The sequence below is a fragment of the Anopheles coluzzii genome, chromosome 2, assembly GCF_943734685.1.
Source record: "Anopheles coluzzii chromosome 2, AcolN3, whole genome shotgun sequence".
NCBI classification, from domain to species: Eukaryota; Metazoa; Arthropoda; class Insecta; order Diptera; family Culicidae; genus Anopheles; species Anopheles coluzzii.
This window is the reverse complement of record NC_064670.1, coordinates 71,693,222-71,712,690: the sequence shown is the minus strand read 5'-3', so window position 1 is coordinate 71,712,690 and position 19,469 is coordinate 71,693,222. Positions and strand designations below refer to the sequence as shown.

The following is a 19,469-nucleotide window of genomic DNA, read 5'->3' as shown; positions in this document are numbered from 1 at the left end:
TGTTAATCATTACATCTAAAATCTTCTCCACATTCTATTGTGGACAAGCGTAGCTTGAAATCATAACATGTGCTTATTTCTTTCTTTTTTATGTCAATATTGCTTTACAATAAGTTTTAGTGGAAAAACTTCCATTTGTGTGTTAAATTGGGGGTTTGAAAATGTGGTTTTGGTTAGTCTTGCTAAAATACAATTTATCGTCTAAAAAGTACTTAGAGGCACGCTACTGCAAATATCATAAACCCAACCCCCTGTGTTAAAGTGTACACCACCGAGCATTGACGTCATTGTTGACCTAATTTTCTAGCAGGGAGTTGAAGGTTGGGGCTCATTTCCGGGAGTTGGATCCTGTGGGATCCAAGCCTCGTGCTCTCAAGGCCGTCCCCTGAAAGCTCAGCATTGAAGCGCGATGGGCATTGAACATATAGCAAAAGCAGCATCGGGATAACAACATCAGGAACAAGCAAGCCTGCCAGGGAGGCTCGTTTGATAGAATAGGCTTGCCACGAAGGCTGGGCTGGTTAGCTGAAAGCTAAAAATATCTCTACAGTTCGCCTTATTTATATTCGCTCAATACCTTCCTCCCGATCCTTGTTGTTTTGTGTTTCCTTGGTGCTGGTGGTAGCCGTATTCGATAGGGAACTGGACCCACCCCAAGCCCGTTATAACGGCATTTCTCCGTAATCCAGTTCCAATTTCAGCGGCCGTAGTAGGGGATGTGGCATGTATGCTAAAAATAGCTCAACGTATTGTATACGGATATCAGGCTGTTGTTATGTTTTCCTGACTTTACTATATAGCTTATATACAGGACGTGGTTTGAATTATCACTTTTTCATCAACGAAGCAAAATGAATTTTATAGGATATAAAACGGTAAACATCACAACAACAAAAACTTATTCAGGAGGATCGGTCCGAAAATACCTTATTGCTTAAGTCACACATATTATTGAAAGCGTAAATAATTTCGATATAAATGAATCATAGCATTGATTCTCTTTGCTGTAAGCCAAAGAGTGTATCTTTAAAATGTTCTAGTTATTAATTCATCTTATTTCATAGATAAATAAATACAATTTCAAATAAAAGTTCACCCAAGCAACATTCATACGAGGCGGCCGGGCCACCTTTACGCAGTACGAAGCAAGCGTGAATCAAATGTTCAGCCATCGTATCCCAGTGACCTACTTTCACGGGCACGGGCACGAATCCCAGGATTTTATCGATTTTTCGAGCAGCGAGCGCATTCGCATCACGAAAACAATCCCCCTTCCTCCGGTACATTCCTGCGGGGTTTTGGGGAATCTGCCCTCCGTGAATGTAGTAGTACATAAGCATAACCACAACCATCGAGGGCTGCCTATGTACGTTTCTGTGTGCATTTCGAAATTTCGATCTCTTTCGCACACGGAGCCCCATGTCATGTTATGTACGGTTCTGTCCTTGTTTTACCCGGGGACGTTTGCGCGGGCTCGCTTCCTTGCCGATTTAGTACTAACTTTTGCTAGTAGTGTTCTCACCATTTCCCTACCACTAATATTAAGCTCAGCGATCAGGAACGCAGCACAATTGAGCAGGTTGCTTCCTGGGTTGTTGGTGGTGGGCCTGGCCTGGTGTATCTGGTCGTCTGTGTAGCCATACAGCAAAGCCCGCCAATGTTATGTACACACAAGTATCTTCTTATAAATATCGTTATGTTTTCACGAGCCCAACCTTTTTGCAAACCTCGAAACGATACATAACCGACCCGGCGGCGGGCTGGTTCTGGAAGGAATAACATGTTTGGGTGTGGAATATTGTGGATTACAGTTTGTGACGTCGAACTTAACAATTCTGGGTATAAACGGTGGGTACATACTGGGAGCATGAAGGTGGTTGGTGTAGCGGTTTGGTGGGATATTTGGGAAAAGCTTCCGAGTGGGGGTTATCATACCAGAAACAGCTCCAACCGATGACGTCAATCGGAACCAACACCAATTCATAGCATCGGTCCTACCCCACCGTTCCGATTGCAAGGATAGCACCATACTTCTGTGCTATTGTTACTTTTCGCTTTAGAAAATAATGAATTGAGTACAAAAAATCCGAAATGAGGTTTAAATTAATTGAATGATTGGAATGATTGGAATTATTGTATAAAATTTTTCTCTATTTTATGTTGCTATGTTATGTTTTAAAAAAAGATTTCGACGATTTAGATAAAGTGATGTGATCTAAGTTTGTTAGTGTATGAAAAGAGCACTATTTGTTTTTGTCATAGATGTATATTTCCATTCTAAATATGATTTATGATATTTTACATACTTAAGAATACTTCATTGCTCTATTGTACTGATGAAATAGAGTAATTTAACAGATTGTATTGGTTATTTGACCCGAAATGTTTGCGGCGAATTGAATCTCGGGGTGAAATATGCGCCCTTTCCCTGTTTGCCGGTTCATCTTTCCAGTTCAAGGACACTACTATCGATTGAAGCCACATGATCAATCAATAAATGTGTTTGTCAATGAACGTGTGACCTCTATTGCTCTTCATCACGAATGATTGCTGACATTAGGAGAGTTAAAACCTCAATTGCTTATGTTTCACTGATATCGTTACACGTAACTCTTTGCTGTAGTATTGAATGGTTGTTGTTTTTTTTTCTCTCTATTTTCAGATTTCCCGTCAAAGCATCGATGCTTGTAAGGACTATTTCCGGGATGATCTTTTAAAATCCGACTGGACGCTTATGGTGGAGCTGAAGAAGACCTTCCAAATATTGTAGATTGTGTCTATGGACGTTGCCTTCATTTAGATATTGGTTTTTTATATTATTATTTTTATTTTCGGTATCTTTTCTTCTTTTTGCTCGACACACAAAGTACACACAAAAAGGAACCATCCCATTGTGATGTTTCACAAAATTAGTCATGCCTTGCTCTATCAATGCTAGTCCGGCAAGTGCGAGTGTGTATCGGATATAATTTAATATCGGTTTTAATGTACTACACATTTGAGTTTCCATGTTTCACAGCTTTTAGTTTTCATGTTTCTAATTATAATGTTCCATTGCCTGTTGCGAAAACGTTTCCCTGCCACCGTCGCGTATTGACGCGCAACTGTAATAGTTTCCTTCCTAGAATTGTGTGCAATTGTTTCGAAACGTGTTTCAAACTGCCCCGTAGGTGTGATGTGTAATTTCATGATATGCCAAAACTGATGTTTAATATTTTGGAACAAAATTGAACCGATACGCAAATATTGTCATTTCATACAGAAGGCAGCAATGTATTGAAAAGCACATGCTCATGCTAGGTCGATTTGAAGAGATACAGTATCGTCTTGTTTGCAAACATAGATTCGTAAAAATGTACAATTGACATCACTCGAAGTTTTATTTACAGAATGGAAGAAATTCGTGTATGATTGGGTTAGTAATGGTAAGTTTTATTTAGTTATCAATTGATTGAACAATAAGCAGCAAATGTATATCACAAATTTTGTATTTATAGTACAGACACAACGACACAACAATGTTTCTACTGTTCGCTTTTCAATTAGTATTATATTTACTACGTCGAATTTGAAAAAAAGAGACTAAATGATGGGCAATTTCGTTTCACACGTTTCTTTTGTTTAATTTTGGGGGAACTGATGCCACCTTAAACATTGCGTGTTATCACTCACTAAAACTTGTTTATCAAAAGCCGATTTAAATCTCATTTTACATCTCTTTCCTCGCTTTTAAATGAGTTTCAGTTGAAATAAGTGCAAAGATAACTGTTTTGGATGCGTTTTAAAAAGCGTCGAAAAAGACGTTGTTTTTTGGGCTATTGGGCAAGAGTGTATGAGGCAAGTCTTTCAAAAATTCATAAATCTTTAAAAAATTTCTTAATCACGAAAGATTTACGAATCTCTAGAGATTCATGAAACTCAAGGCATTCATAAATCTTTCATATAGGGCAGGGCTAGGGCTTATTCTTCTATTCTTGGCGTAGCAAAATCTACGTTGTCATGCTAGCCTATACAGGGCTTTCGAGACTTCTTGGCAAGTACCAAGCAGCCGGATAGTTTATCCTTGCTACGGGGAGAATGTCCAAATGAGACATGAACTCACGACGGGCATGTTGTTAATTCGCACAAATTAACCACTGTATCATGGGATCACACAATCCGGTTTGGCATATCATGGAGCTGTGAAGCATAGACAACCAAATCTTGTAATCAAATAACTTAAACAATGAAATGCGCAAGTTACATAGAGACCAACAGTTTGTAAAAGAAAGGCAACATAAAGCACCAGCGATAGCAGCAGCAATGTGTTGCGTTTGCGAAAATAAACGACTTACCGCGCCGCATATGGTGCTGCCATTGCCATCAGGCGAACGCAACCACAGCAAACGCCGTGGGGCCCGCCCGCCCGGTCAGCAACAACTCATGGGTGCCGTCCATTGACCAACATGCGCGCAAAACACACAACGCGCGCGCGCATACCTAAGCGTACTTGTTGCGCTTCCGGTGGGGTGTTGAATTCCTGCCCCACGAGTCTCGAAATTCTATCGAGCACAGCAACAATTGAATGCGAAAGCGCATCCGGTATTGATTTTTGTTTCCTTCCACTGGTTGTTCAGTGGTGTTGTGCGCACCGTTGTGATGCCAACGCGCGCGTCGGTGTCAGCAACTTCCATCAAAGCCATCCGGCGGATTAACTTGTTTTTTTTTTATTTGTTTTTGGCTGCAATGGCTGACGTCACTCGGGCAGACCATCAGACAATGAAAAAAATAAAACAAATAAATATAATTATAAATTTCACGTCACATTGCTTTGACGAATATGTGTCGCCTCATTAACCTCTGTGTGTGATAGGTTATCGTGTGGAATAGGATACCCCTAAAACTGAAGTAGGATTTACGTGCGCTTAGCATGCAATATACTGGTGTCCGACGACCTATCCGTCGCGGCACGGTACACCTCTATCGTAATGCTCACTTACACTGCTACTCTGCCATGGAAAAATGCGTTGGCGAAGCAGCGTTCCTACGCAGTCGCTCCAGATGTGTGTAACAAGACTGTGCAAAGTGAAAGTCCCTGCCATCGACTACTATTTGTGTAGGAGGTTGCCCCTTAGTTACCGGTAATGCAGCGAACGCAAGCTTACCCATAACGTTTATCGTCGTACCACAATCCCACGTTATAAAGCTCTCGCCTAAAAAGAATAAATGTATGATGAAATGCGCTGGAAAGTTGTTACGATGTGACATTAATATTCATAACATTTTTCATAACGCATAGTTAGCGGTTGGGTGGAAAACTACAATCCCACGTTAAGTACAGTGGATTCGTTGAACCAATCTTTATAATGAATCTACTTTTTTAAATTCGCATTTAAATTATTACAGTAAAAAGCGCTTGGAAAATGGCTAACAATTGCTGCACTTTAACGATTGTATGGATAAAAGTAGGGTGAATAGCAGAGTGGTCATTGTTAATTTGTAAAAGCACATCATATGTCATCATCCATTGTTTTTTGTTTTTTGTTTTGCATCCTTAGCTGTTGTCGCATAGGGATGCCAACCCCTGCGCCAAAAACCAAAAGCCGTGACGATTATTGAAATGGGCAAACGATTGGTGCTGCATCCGGTTGGTGGCGGCATTGGTTGGACGACGACCACCTTTGTGAAATGAGGTGATCCGTTCCCGTGCACGGAATGTTTAATTGTTCGCTGCATGGTGTGGCGATGGGAATATGTCTGGCACAACCAAATCTGCACAGTGTGTATAGCAATTCCAGGAAAGCACAAAGCCATACAGGAGGATATTAAACGTGGCGTTGTGCCTAATTTTCTTTTGGTTCAATACTTATCCAATCAATCATTAATCAACTGCATCATATCCGTTTTCACCAGCTGGCACCAACACGTAATTTTAATGTATTAAAGTAATTAAACGATATTTAGTTGCTTTTACTGACTCTGACTGGCTCGCTTTCCTATACTCTTCTTAACCAATCTGTGTTATTCACTCTTACAATTTGCACTATATTAATGCTGCCACACGTGGGTATCTTTACGCTTCTGGCTAATTCGCGCAATTAATCCTTCTGCCAAGAAGAACAGACCTTTGAAAGCAAACCATACCACCACCATTGGCTCGATTACTCGCTTGCCAGTGATTCGTTCTTCGCTCCTCAAAAAAAGTATCTCTGAATTGCAGGAAAACATTCCCGTTTGCGTGTTGTCCACCAAACACAAAAAAGCGTCCCAAAATCGTACAAAGAACGCAGTAAAAAAAGACATAATGATGCGCGCAAACCTAAGGGAGGTGCGGAAGAATCGTAACAGGGGAAACAGTGTGCGAGAAGAGAGTGGGAATGAGGGGAGGGGGGGGGGGGGGAGGAAACATGAGATATCAAAACATTTCGTTAGTCGAGGCGTGGATGTTTGGAGTCTCATTTGCATGCAACATTGTTGTGATGATTTACAAGCCTCCGCACCCGGCAGAGCTTATTGGCGTATTTTGCGCGGGCATGCGCATAATTTTAATCTCCTTTCGCTTGCGCAACGCGACGCATCTATCACACCGCACGTATCATCACCACGGCGTAAACCTTACGATTCTTGCGCGCGCGTTCGTACGCATAGTAGTGTGTCTGTTGTGCAGGCTCTGCAACTGATGAGAGCGTGAGGGCAGGAAACTGTAAAAGAGTCCGCCGAGAAGAAGGTAGCCTATTTTTTATGCTTAAAAAATTAAATCCTTCTAAAGATCGGGAAGCTGGCATATTATTCCTTCCATATGAGGAATACAAACTGATAGGCGTAGACAGGTATTGAAGGGGGCGATTATGGTGGTAATTTTTTATCTATTACGACTGCTTTTATACTACGCTTTCATTTTTGAGTTGATACTCAATAAATGCACGCTGCACTTAACTTGTTCGTAATGAAATCATTTGCCAATATCGTGGCCAGTTTTCATGTAAAACTCAAAAGTTGATGCCATTAGATTGATTATTTTTCTGAGCATCGATTTTCAAGTAGAAGAATTTCATAATTTGGCTGTCATATTTTGGCCAAAATGCTCCAATACACCATTAATTCGAGGTCAAACAAATTGTTAGTACAACAATAATAAAATGAACAAAACTAACACATTATCTTACATGTTATCTCCCAATGGACAGAGCAGAAAGCAACGAAAAAGCCACCTCACAGTCGATTTTAAAGCGCTTGTTCTTCAAGTATCAAGTAAGTAATTGGCGCATTTTAATTTAAGAGAAATAGCCCGAAACCACGATTTTCGAGCACTGAAAATGTCTATGTCGAGCACTGAAAATGGCAAATAACGAATAGTAAATTGTCCTACAAAAATTTAGTAAACAATTTGCTGACCAAACAAATTAAATTTTACAGACAGTACAAGTTATCATAATATGGTTATGTTACCGTCAATTTATTCAAGTAGTGTTAGCACCTCAATAATAATTCCTATTCTATTTTGCAGTCCTATTCTATTCCCATTCCTATAGTTTCCTAATTCCTATATTATCCTATGCATCTTTTACGATTATTATACGCATGATGTAACGCAACATTTGACTCCTAATATTTGCTTACAAACTTCTTTTAAAATCTTATTTTGTACCTATACGACTATGAAAGAGTTCGCAGAAACGCAATGCTAACCCCTGTAAGGTCGTGTAGGTCACGTTGAACATGTTGCGGCAACATTTCCAGATTTTCCTTCTTCTTCTTTTTGGCACAACAACCGATGTCGGTCAAGGCCTGCCTGTACCCACTAGTGGGCTTTGGCTTTCAGTGACTAATTGATTTCCCCCCATAGCAGGTTAGTCAGTCCTACGTATGGGGGCACGGTCTATTCGGGACTTGAACCTATGACGGGCATGTTGTTACGTCGTACGAGTTGACGACTGTACCACCAGACCAGCCCCAAGATTTTCCTACTTATGTAAAAAAAACTGTACACATATGGGCACACAAAAATGTTTTAAAATTAAATTGAAATTATTTTGCATCCATTTTTGTATACAAACGATGATTCGAAAGGAATAAATCGATTTTTTTCTCTTGTAACAATTTTTCTCCCGCAACATTTTTATAAACCCTGGCCTAAAACGCAAAAGTAACCCAAAAAATCGCATCTCAAAGGATACTATCAGCTGGCACTTTATCAGCGGGGCACATCTATCTCCGGTACAAGGGTAGTGCAAGGGTAGGATAAATTGAGGCAATGCTGTTCAAACTGATAAATGAAAACGTTTATACCATTTTACTCTAAATATTATAACTAAAGCATATCAAAGAGAAATAAATAAAGAGACATCGAGGGAGCGAGAAAGCGATAGAGAGAACGAGATAGTTTTCTTTTGCGAGATTGATAGGATAATGCGAAGAGAGATAAAGAAAGCAATAGCAAAAGCAAACAGAAGGAAAGGTGCATTTGCCATATGCTTGCCTCTAGTACGGGTAAAACCGAGTTTTCCCGATGGGAAATTTTTGCACTCGTTGCCCATGACTTGGTTGTAAAAATGATGGCGCAGAGGGGAGGAAAACGAAACTTATTTTTGTTTATGAAGTAATGAGGAGTAAAAATAGATGCCACTTTTTCTCAATCAAAGTCGCGCTCCCCATTTGCGATTTTGTTGGGGGGAACGGACGGTCTTCCCGACCCTCTCCTCCTCCTCCTCGAAGATCGGTCGTGTTCTTCCCGCACCCGGTGGTACCGTTCAGCGGCCAAATAGCGCTGATCACGTTGCCAAGAAGCTAAACAGAACACCCATGAATTGGGTCTAAATTCGTGGGGTGGCAGCATGAGGGAGCCGGGACATCCGAAATGGTAACACACATACCACATACACACACACACACACACACACACACACACACACACACACACACACACACACACACACACACACACACACACACACACACACACACACACACACACACACACACACACACACACACACACACACACACACACACACACACACACACACACACACACACACACACACAGCCATACTATTCGGGCATGTTTGTACGTCAACGGTTGCATCTCGTGTCGTAGGATTATTGATGTTGCCATTGAAATTTGAAATTGTCTAAAAGAACTAACCGTTCCATTGGTTAGGTTGCGGTGCTTGCGGTGTATGGATAGAGTTGTAATTATAAGCATCAAGAAAATTATTTAAAAACACATGGTTCGATGGTTCCTACTCACCGTTTACTGGTTTTTAAACATTGACACTACCTCACCTGCCGCTCGAAGAGATCACCGGGGTACGATCTTAACGGGGTTTTCATCTTATCTAGGGGACCATCTGGGTGGAGCATCAAGCATCACAATAACAATTTGGTTAATATGAACACAATAAATTCTTTGTTTGTAAAATGTAAATAATAGCCACTCTACAAATGCGTCCACAATCCATTCTAATCTGTTAAGACTATTAATGCCGTGCAAAAGCGTTTTTTTCTTCAATATAATAACTTTTAATTGAAAAATTACAACTACAAGGTGGTTCGTTGAACGTACATAACAACAAATTAATGCATTTGGATTTTTTTAATCAAATTTGAATGAACGAGCCTTGAAGAGAAAATTTAGAACAATAAAGCTGTCTAGTTTTCATGAAATGTTGTACATCGAATTTGAGCATTGCTGTAAGTTACTAGTCTTATGTGTCATGTGTCAGTTCAAATTGGCTATAGATTATGTACAATTTCAATGACAAGTGCAAATCAGTATTACTTAATAATATAATATAATCGTACCCATGCTACGTACGGCCTCGTGATTCAAATACGCCCCACGAGAACTTTGCAAACTGTTAATAGAAAGGGTAGGTTGTAGGAAAAAGTAATATCGAGAGGTAATTAAATACTTTTCATTGTAGCCAGTCGGATTAAGAAGGAAAATATTGGGTTTATGTAACAAATAAGTCATTTAAATATCGAAGCAAAACTCTTAGTTATGTTCTATAATTTATAATTCTTGTTTGGCGCAACAACAGCTGTTGGTCTTGCCTTGTTTGTATCACTAATGGACTTGGCTATTGTTGATTTATTGATTAACTTTAGCATCATAATCCGTCTTACGTATAGTGGACACGGGGTTTTGACTCATCACGGTTATGCTGTAAAGTCATGTGAGTTGACGATTTTACTATGCGTCCGTCCAGCCCTTTATATGATGTATTTGGTAAGAATTTCATTATATGCATTTATCCTTGTGCGTATTTTATTTTTTTTAATTCATTTAATTAATTCTTTATTTAAATATTTAAATCACATATCAATGTTAGACATCCATTTCTTTTATATATTTTTTCTTTTTTTTTACAATTTTCATGCATTGGCTTCGCTGTTCGTGCATGTTTGTTGTTCTTCTTATAACATTCTTCATGTAATGCACCAATAACCACCATATGTATATGTCCGTAAGTCGTACAACCTAACAACACTTCCGCCATGGGCTCAAATCTACAATGGACCGAACTTGTGACTCTTTAACATACTGGGCACACAAACCAATCACTGATAGTAAAACTCAGGAAGTAGCTTGGACAAACCCACTACAAACTCAACTTCGAAAAAAGTCCTGCAATCCTGTTGAGTGTGCAATATGGGATCTTGAGGCAGTATGGACATGCTATACATATTAAAATATCGTGTATTCAAAAGTTGCTGAACGATTTTTTTCTTCTAAATCGTACAATAAGTGGAATAACACTGTGAAGATGCCCCTATTGAAGCGCTCATGCGTGTGCGAGTGTTATTGATTTCCTCTGTAACCATAACCATATTGTCCCCTGTTTCCCATAGGCCCATTTTGTTCATATGAAAAATGTACGCTTAAGCATTTGACCATTCTAGCAAATACCTTTGCGAATTGTGTTTCAATAATGTAATTAACATAACTTTTACCAGAATCAGAAAGCAACGAATCATGAATGAATGTTCCTGTCCCTGAATAAACCAGTTATCAAGAAGCACAAGTGGGCGAGAAGGTAAGCTCGAGAAGGTGTTGCTTGTGCTCCACAAGCATTTGTGTGGCCATCTGCTTACGTTTGCTAATCTTGATTCTCGTACGAGTCAATTGTACGCTACAGATAAGAAACAGAAGTTGTGTAGACAAGACTTAATTAAAAGGCTGCATTTCCTTTCCAGCAAACGACCGCTACAACCGATTTCCGGCCAGCAACCCCACTGATACTGGTGCGCGACCGCGCTCACATACCTGCCCGTTCCTTATCGTGTTATTATCATTGCCGATGATGAAGTTGACACAAAGGCCCATGCAGCTGTGTGGCACCGTGACACCGGGCACGCGTAGGAAGGTAGTGGGTTCGTTTCGTTGTTGCTATTGTTGTTGTTGGTGGTGGTGCTGTTGGTGCTGCTGATGTTGTTGTAGTTGTTTCTTCAAGTACACCTTCACTCTTGGATTCATTTATACCGCGAGCAATCCACTTTTGTGATAAACGAAAAGTGTCACAGCAGCAAGCAGGTGTAACTGGCCGTTGTTGTAGGTGCCAGTTGATACTACTAAATGTCTCAAATGAACAAATCATCGGATCGGAGCATCGGACACTGTGCAGCATATCGAAAGTGGTGTGTACACCTCACACAATGGTACTGTTTGTGTTTGAAGTAAAATTTTGCTACGATTTACAAAATAAAGGCAATACAAAGAGCATACACCTATCGGAACGGACCTGCAAAAGCGTCACACAGCAGCAAAGCGGTGCATATTTGCGCGATTATAACGACAGTTAGAACCGAAACCGAATCCTCTAGCCCATACGCCGCGTAAACGAAGTACATCCTCATTATGCTTCGTTGTGACAATGACGTGATGACGTCCTCGTTTCTTCACATTGCGCCCGTGCGCGGTCGCTCCACGCTGAAAGCTGAAGCTGCCCGGTGTATGATTGAACGTCCACCGGTTCTGCACGAGCTCGAGAACGGGCCTGTCCACACACAACACACACATTTGCATGCCGACTGTCGATCGAGAGCATCCTGTGTGTGTGTGTGTGTGAGTTGAAACAATTTTGGTAACGGTCGTCATATGCCAATTTTTATGCGATCGTACACCACATTACAAGCATTTTCCATTAAGCCATGTTTCACTAATAAAATAATTAATTTTATAAACTACAGCCGCGACCGTGTTGGCGTCATTAGCACAATGGCAAGTATTGTTTCTCCCCGTTTGCTCTCACATTCCCTCGGAGCGGATGTGCGTTACAGTTGTATCGTTTCGCCGCAGTATGGTTTGCAGTACGTGAAAGAATCTGCATTGTTTGACGCACAGGCACAACCACATGGGCGGTGCAGTTTACGCACGTTCAGAAAATCGATCGCCAAAATTTCGACGATTTGAATTTGTAGGTCAATGTAGGTACGTGCCGGTTGTTGCAAAAAATAATAAATCATAAAAAAGCCTCCGTTATGAAAGTGATATGTAATTTAGAGTACCATTACAGGGTTTCTCAATCCAGCTCAACATCCTAAAGAAACATTTCCAGCTCATACAAAGTGTCTCACCGATATCAATGGTAACTCGATTGATTTGCCATTGGTTGTTTGGCTTGGACGTTCGATGCACATTTGACAAGTGTTGTTTGACATGATGATATATAAAAAGTCATTCATATGCTTATTTAGCAACAAATGATTTAAATTTTGAATCCAATATTCAAGGATCCAGGAATCTTTAATGGTTTATGTTTCTTTATCTATTTTTTTTTCTTTTTTCCGCTTTTGGTCGTAGTGAGGTGGTCATCGACAACTTGAGATTCAGATTCAAAGATTCATCAGTTATTAACATAGGAACCAATAGAAATCATACTTTTTCTACGTATCTGGCCCAATTTAGTCACCATTGTCTTAAACCGACTGTATTGTTACCCGAAACTTACTGTACAACTGTACAAACGAGGCGACCCGAATGGGCAAACAATACTATTTACAGCTATGGAAATCGATATGAATAAAAACAAACCCAACGCAGTTCCTCTTTTGTCTGATGCATTTCCCTGCCGATCAAATTAACTGCAGTCGTCACTGCAGCGAAGAATCTCATTTATGCCTGTCCCAAACCGGCGTACTTCCTTCCTTCCTTCCCTCCTTCCTTCCTTCCTTCCTTACAGACGCAGGGTCTTAAGTGTTCGAATGGCCAGAACGACACATTTTTGTTTGGCTTTTCATCCTTTCTCACTTTGTGCCATTTTGGGTGTGTGTGTGTGTGTGTGTGTGTGTGTGTGTGTGTTTTACTCGTTTGAAGGACTTTAAATTTGACATGCCACAGCACGGCACGGCGCATGCATCGTGTGATTCCTAGAGTCTGTCCGGGATGGCCGCCTCTGCCGCCTTGAGTTTATTTTAGCGAGTTCTCGGTCGCTTTTCTTTTGCTTCTCCAGATCCGGATGCCCAAATGGGATGTGCTGGTGTATGCGCGCGCTCGTGTGTGTGTGTGTGTGTGTATGTGGGAATGTGGCCGTTTGCCGCTTCCGCTTCTCCCGCTTCCCGTATTGTGCCCTGCTGACAAAACGACTAAATCAACTCCGACTTTCAAGTCAAGCTGAGAGACGACGACACTGTGGAATTCTAACGGCCCTGCGCAAACTGATGATCCGCCATTTCCCCTACAGGAAACCCGGGACCTCGGGACGCTGCCACCTCGGCTCCTGGAAACGAAGAGAAGCAAAAAAAAAATACCGGGCAACATCTGGAGCGCACATGCCGCACAGGCTCGCCGCACTGCTGCTGCTGCTGCTCTGCTGCTCCGGCAGTGATCCGGGATTTTGAATCAGCGGTCCGTGACGGACGTGGCAAGCAAGATGTGTGCCTTAAGACAACCCGTAGACAAGCGGCGACAATGCGACAACGCGGCAACGGCAGTCAGTGTACGGTCGTCGTTTGCCGTTCCTTCCGACATGCCAGCCAGCCAGTTCCTTTCGGGGCGCTTCAACAAACGCCGCGCACACCATGCACACACCCTTGCCAAGCGCAGAACGGCTTCATCGTCATTCTAAACTGTACGCTGCGTGCCCCTCATCCCCACCTCTCTCCACACCCCTTTTTGGTCTAATCATTTGTGATGGAAATCCTGGATGGAGGAGAAATAAATGGCGTATGCTTGTGATCTGTTGTAATTCTTCTAAACTGTTTCGGCTTCTGCGTCTGTCCCACAAATGTTGCTCTACGCACGAACGTTAACATGTTCTGGAAATGTGTTTTGGCAAGGAAACAAGCGAAAACAAAAACAAAAACAACACACCCAAAAGACCTTGAATGTAGATGCTTTTGGAGCGTTCTAATATTTTTCCGCTCAAAAAAAAAAATTGTGGGTTGTTTGTTTGTGTGCGATGAAAATGATACAAACGCCAAATAAATGACGTCGCAGCACTTTTAATTACTAGACTTCTTCTTCTTATTACTAGCCTTACTTCAATTTACTTTTGACGATTTGACAGAAAGAGTACACCTTTTGACAGTTGATCGTTGTGTTATCAAAGGAGGCGATGATTTTTTTCTTCTTCAATTTGCACATTTAACTCTGCTAACGATACGTTTGGTACATAAAAGAGAACATTTAAAACCCATAAAACATAAAACCATAACCATAAAATCAGTGAAAAAATATTCCAGCTAGGGTAAGTTGCCAATTGTTGCACACTTAAGGGAACGCCCAGAGTGTTTCGTATGGTGTATAAAAGCACAATATTCATGTGATGTATATCTAGTATAGCAATATTCATGTGTATTTAGTATACAGAATTATTGTTTAAAAAATAGTTAATTATGAATATTGTTAAGAAATACTGATTTTTGAACGTATTCAAAAATGCAAGTGTTGCACACTTACCAAAACACAACATATTATTGTATGCTTTATTTCCAATTATTGCACACTTTCCAACGCACTGATACACGAGAAAAAGAGCCCTAACAAACTGGATGTTTTTCTATGGAACAGTGTTTAGGGCGATACGAAGCGCTGTTACTTTACAAGTTTGTCCTGGGCGGAATTCCGCAAAATAAATATAAAAATGGCATAGTTTACATCCTAACGAGCAAGTAAGTGTATTTTGTTTACAAAAAGTAAAACATTTTACTACCTCTTCGTGCGAATTACCTATATATATTTGTTTGATTTCAATAACAATATAAAGTTTAAGTGGTTTACAGGACGAATTAAGGTTTAACCTTATTTTGTGTTGCACAATTCTTAGCGGTTTAGGTTAAAAATCTATTCGTTTTGATCAAAATCAGCCGAAATATTTTCATTTGTGTTTCATTTGTGGAATAAAGTATTCGGTAAAAAATAAAACAGTAGAATATGCGGCAGAAATGCTAAAGTTTATAGTAAAAATATTAGCTTATGTTTTAAACACATTTTAAGAAAAAAATCAACAATTTATACGCAATTTGCACTAATTGTGTGTGCAAAAATTAGCAAATTACCCTACTCGCTTTTCTAAGACTAAATATCTAAATAAATGAACAACATTTTTATTTCATTTGTCGCCTATTTAAGAATATTGTTTATACGCCTCTTGGAGCCTTGTTGGCGAATAAATTTAAAAAAAAACACATACAAAAAACATAAACATCAACCTGTAACTGGAAAGATTTTTTCATTGTTTAATTTATCTTTAATTTGCTAAAACTTTCTTACTGAGAAATACTGTCTGCAGAAAAAATAATAAAGATAACATTTTTTTTAAAGTAAAATAATTCTCTCAACAAAAAGGGTTCAAATATTTATTAATTTAGAAAATTAAGCTTATATGGCAAAACATTGCTAAACAAACAAATAAAAACAGATGAAAAAAGTAGCAAAAGGAAATTTATTCTTTATTTAAAATTATCTGCACACTTTTACCCATACATCTGATGGATACAGCGAATTCTGGACTAGAGAGAACAAAAAACTTTTAATACAGTTTCTCCCTTATGTAGTTTTGATTATTTATTTTTTTTAATCGTACAATATTCGCTTTTTTGAATTTGTTATAGTTGTCCATTAAACTTAAAGTAGATTGTAATAAGTCGATTTCATTACAAACAAGCACACACTGTTAAACAACAATGTATCTTAAATTGCTATGGAACCCATTCGCTATCCAAAACCCTTGAATGGTTAACAGTAAGTAGGCATTAGTTTTCCGTTCTGTCCCTCGGGCCGGTAGTGCAGTCCCCGGCTGAGGTAGCAGAACATCGCTGCATCGTTTATGAATGAGACCACTTGATTAGACTTTCCCTTCTAGGGGCAAAACGTGTTCTGGACGGAGAGGATGCACCGCGTTACGCTGTCTTCAACCTACCGTCCTCCCCCCCCCCCCCCCGTTGCCTTTCTGCCGCTGTCCCATGACCTCACCCTCACCCTCACCCTCACTGCCGCATCCTGTCGCTGTCCCCTGCACCCCTTTCTCAACCGCATCAGATCAGATCATCGATCGATGCAAAGAGCAAACTGGTTTGATGTCGAGCGGAAATGCAACACGCACGCATCTTCTGGCCCCATTTTCTCCTTCCTTCACCAGCGGCAATAAAGCTGACATCAGAGGGAGGGACTGGTGGTGGCTGCATCTGCTGCTTCGATTCGAACGCGCCGCGTTGATCGGCGATGCGTTTGCATTACGTTCATTCAAAGTGCACACGGAAGGTGAGAGGGAGAGCGCACGAGAGAGATGGTGTATGTGAGAAAGAGAGAGAGAGGAAATAGAGGGGTGTGTGGTAAGGGAAACGAGGGCAATCCGTGCAAACTAAAGACGAATAGCAGAGTGAAACGGAAAACAAGCGGAGCCGAGAGCGAGAGGGGAAGGATGAAGCAAAAGCAGGATTAATGTCCAGATTCATCTCTTCTTGGTCAAGCGTCCGGTGCAGCTCGAGCCAAAATGGCAACAGCATAGAAATACAACAGCAGCAACAGCACCAGCAACAACAGCAACAACAACAAAACCGGAGTATCAACTCACTTGCTGCATCCGGTGCACGATCTTTAACCATGGTTGATACCGTGCCCTGACGCACCCAAAGAGGTACAGGACAGGGGGGGGTCATGCGGGATGTCTATCCTCGAAATGACAGGTAGCAATTCTGGGCATCCTTCTTATTCTCGGAGCTCGCCGGTTTCGCCCTCCGAATGTCCAATCGAGTGACCAAACTAGAGACAGAGAGAGACAGAGAGGAAGGGAGAGGGACAGGCTCGAGAGGTGTTAGTTTGTGTTGCGTACATAAATCATTCCTGCGAGCAATTTTCCTTTCCTGTCTTGTGTAGTTTTTTTCAGATCATTCATTCTAACCTGATGATGACTGGGGATGGCTAGGTACTCTATACACCGTGATGCTGATCGCAAGAGATGATCGCAAGAGGATGGCAAAGATAGGAAGAGATAGAGAGAGAGAGAGAGAGAGAGAGAGAGAGCGGAGCAACGATACGCCGGAAACGAACCTTTTGAAGCTCATTTCGTGAAGATTATGATTTAGACTTAAGTCGATTCCTTACGTTTTTCCAGCGTTGTTTGAACCATTACAGACTACATTCACTTCGATAACGCTAACACGATGTTTTGTGGAACTAGTTATAATGTTTAAGCATCGGTAGCGAGGATCTACCAAACAACCAGAAACGCTCCCAGATTCATGCAACCATCCTAAGGTCCTACTTAGCTGAAAACTTCCTGTATCGGTCATAACAGTGTTCAGTGTTCAGCAACTATACCGGAGCACGGATGCACGGTTGGCATATGGAGAGGGTATTTGTGAACAGAAGCAGTGCAACAATTTTCCAATTTAAAATCATCATTCCCCTTGGCAGCTACGGTAGAGCTACGAACCCCGGATTTACCAGTCTGAGCTGGTGGAGCCCTACATTTCTCGTCACTTTTGGACGAATGGTGGTTTTGGTGATTTTAGAAAAAACGTCAAGGGATAAACGGATCGATTTAACTGAATTAAAATCTATACGAAAATGTCATCAAATTGGTAATGGATATCGAGTTAAAAAAATTACCTCAAAAAGGTAATAAACGTGTGACTCATAACAGTTTGGCTTCTGAAAGTAGAAAATAAACAAACTTGCCGAGCTTTATCAATATAAAAAAAGCAAACAAATATATTTTTGAACTGTAAAAACTTTAACTACAAAATAGTTTTGATAATGTTAATGATTTCGTTATTTTTATAAAGTTTGTATTTAATTTAAATTAAAAAAAAAAAAACATTTTCGTCTCCGGTTTTTTTCTCTATTCGCTTCCAATGTGCTATGGCGGCATTTGTCGATCGTCGTTTCCGCTCTGAACATTTATCTCGCCCATACCCATTCTCTCTCTATCTCTCTCTTTCTCCCTCACTCTCTCTCTCTCTTTCTCTTTAGTAAAATCTAACATAAAATTCTCCACGTCGAGCGCTCTCGCTCACACTCGCATACACGTGCTCTCTCACGTTATGCGTATATTAGTTTGTTTCGATAGTTTCATTCCCTTCCATCATCCTGTTTGGGAGCCAGCAGCTGCTGCACAGTGAGATAATGCTCCAGAGACTGATGGTCATAAATAAATGTGGGATGCAGCGTCCACTGGCTTTGTAAAATATTAAAAACTATTTAGTGCAACCGCTTTGCATGCACATTACGGAAAGTCGTTTACTAAAAGAAATAAGCATTTTTGTAATCACACCAATCAATGCTCCATATTGTTTATTGCCAATTATGTTACAAAATCCTACAGCCAGATGGCAGATTACTGGGTATCATTACTAAATGCGACTTTTCGGCACCGGGTTGCTTGTTAACGATTCTATTTCATAACGCCTTTAGCCAATGTCACAAAGTAAGGTAAGTCAAAAGATTGGACTTTTCTACACGATCGCCCGTATGTGCTGCTGCCCACACTGCTGTACAACGTACAAAATGTGGGAGGGGTGATGGTGGAGGTGGTGGAAGGGAGACAGAGGGAGGAAATTGTGTGGACGATTCCAGTCACGTTGCTCCGCGCCTACTTCGACCCTTTTCCGTTACGACCGCTGCTACACAACAGCCGCTACGGCTCAACCCCCACCACCAACCCCCACACCCCACACCCCAACCCATCCGGTACGACACTGCTGCTTTCAATTGAATCGAAGAGCCCTGGTTTGAGGCGTTTTGATCGAGAAAAAGATTATACTCGCTCACGCTGGAAATGCATACGACGACGACGACGACGTCGACTACGTCGTAGGCACACGACGACGCGATCCCAAAACGGGAAACGAACCGTCGAGCAAGCCAAGCAACCGACGGCCGTCCAAGCAACCCAAGCAAGGTTTTCTGTTTTCTTTTGGTATGTGTGTTTTCTTTGCCGTGTTCTCCGTTTTCTTCATTTTATTTTAAGCTCAACAACGAGGGTGACTACAACAGCGTGTGGGATAGACGCGGAGTCGGTGCGAAACACCGAGAAAGGGAAGGA

At 41.0% G+C, this 19,469-nt stretch overlaps 1 protein-coding gene and 1 long non-coding RNA gene across 2 annotated transcripts in view; both read left to right on the top strand.

Moving 5' to 3' along the window:
• LOC120948694 (eukaryotic translation initiation factor 5B) overlaps positions 1–3,365 on the top strand; it is a 31,305-nt gene extending 27,940 nt beyond the window's left edge. The window contains exon 8 of the mRNA XM_040365317.2: positions 2,663–3,365. Coding sequence (XP_040221251.2) covers positions 2,663–2,770 — 108 coding nt within the window. The 3' untranslated portion in view covers positions 2,771–3,365. The remainder of the gene's footprint in view (positions 1–2,662) is intronic.
• A 6,983-nt stretch (positions 3,366–10,348) lies between these two features.
• On the top strand, positions 10,349–12,170 carry LOC120952982 (uncharacterized). The gene is made up of 2 exons (XR_005751337.2): positions 10,349–11,619; positions 11,690–12,170. It is a non-coding gene; the product is annotated as an uncharacterized LOC120952982 (long non-coding RNA).
• The last annotated feature ends 7,299 nt before the right edge of the window (positions 12,171–19,469 follow it).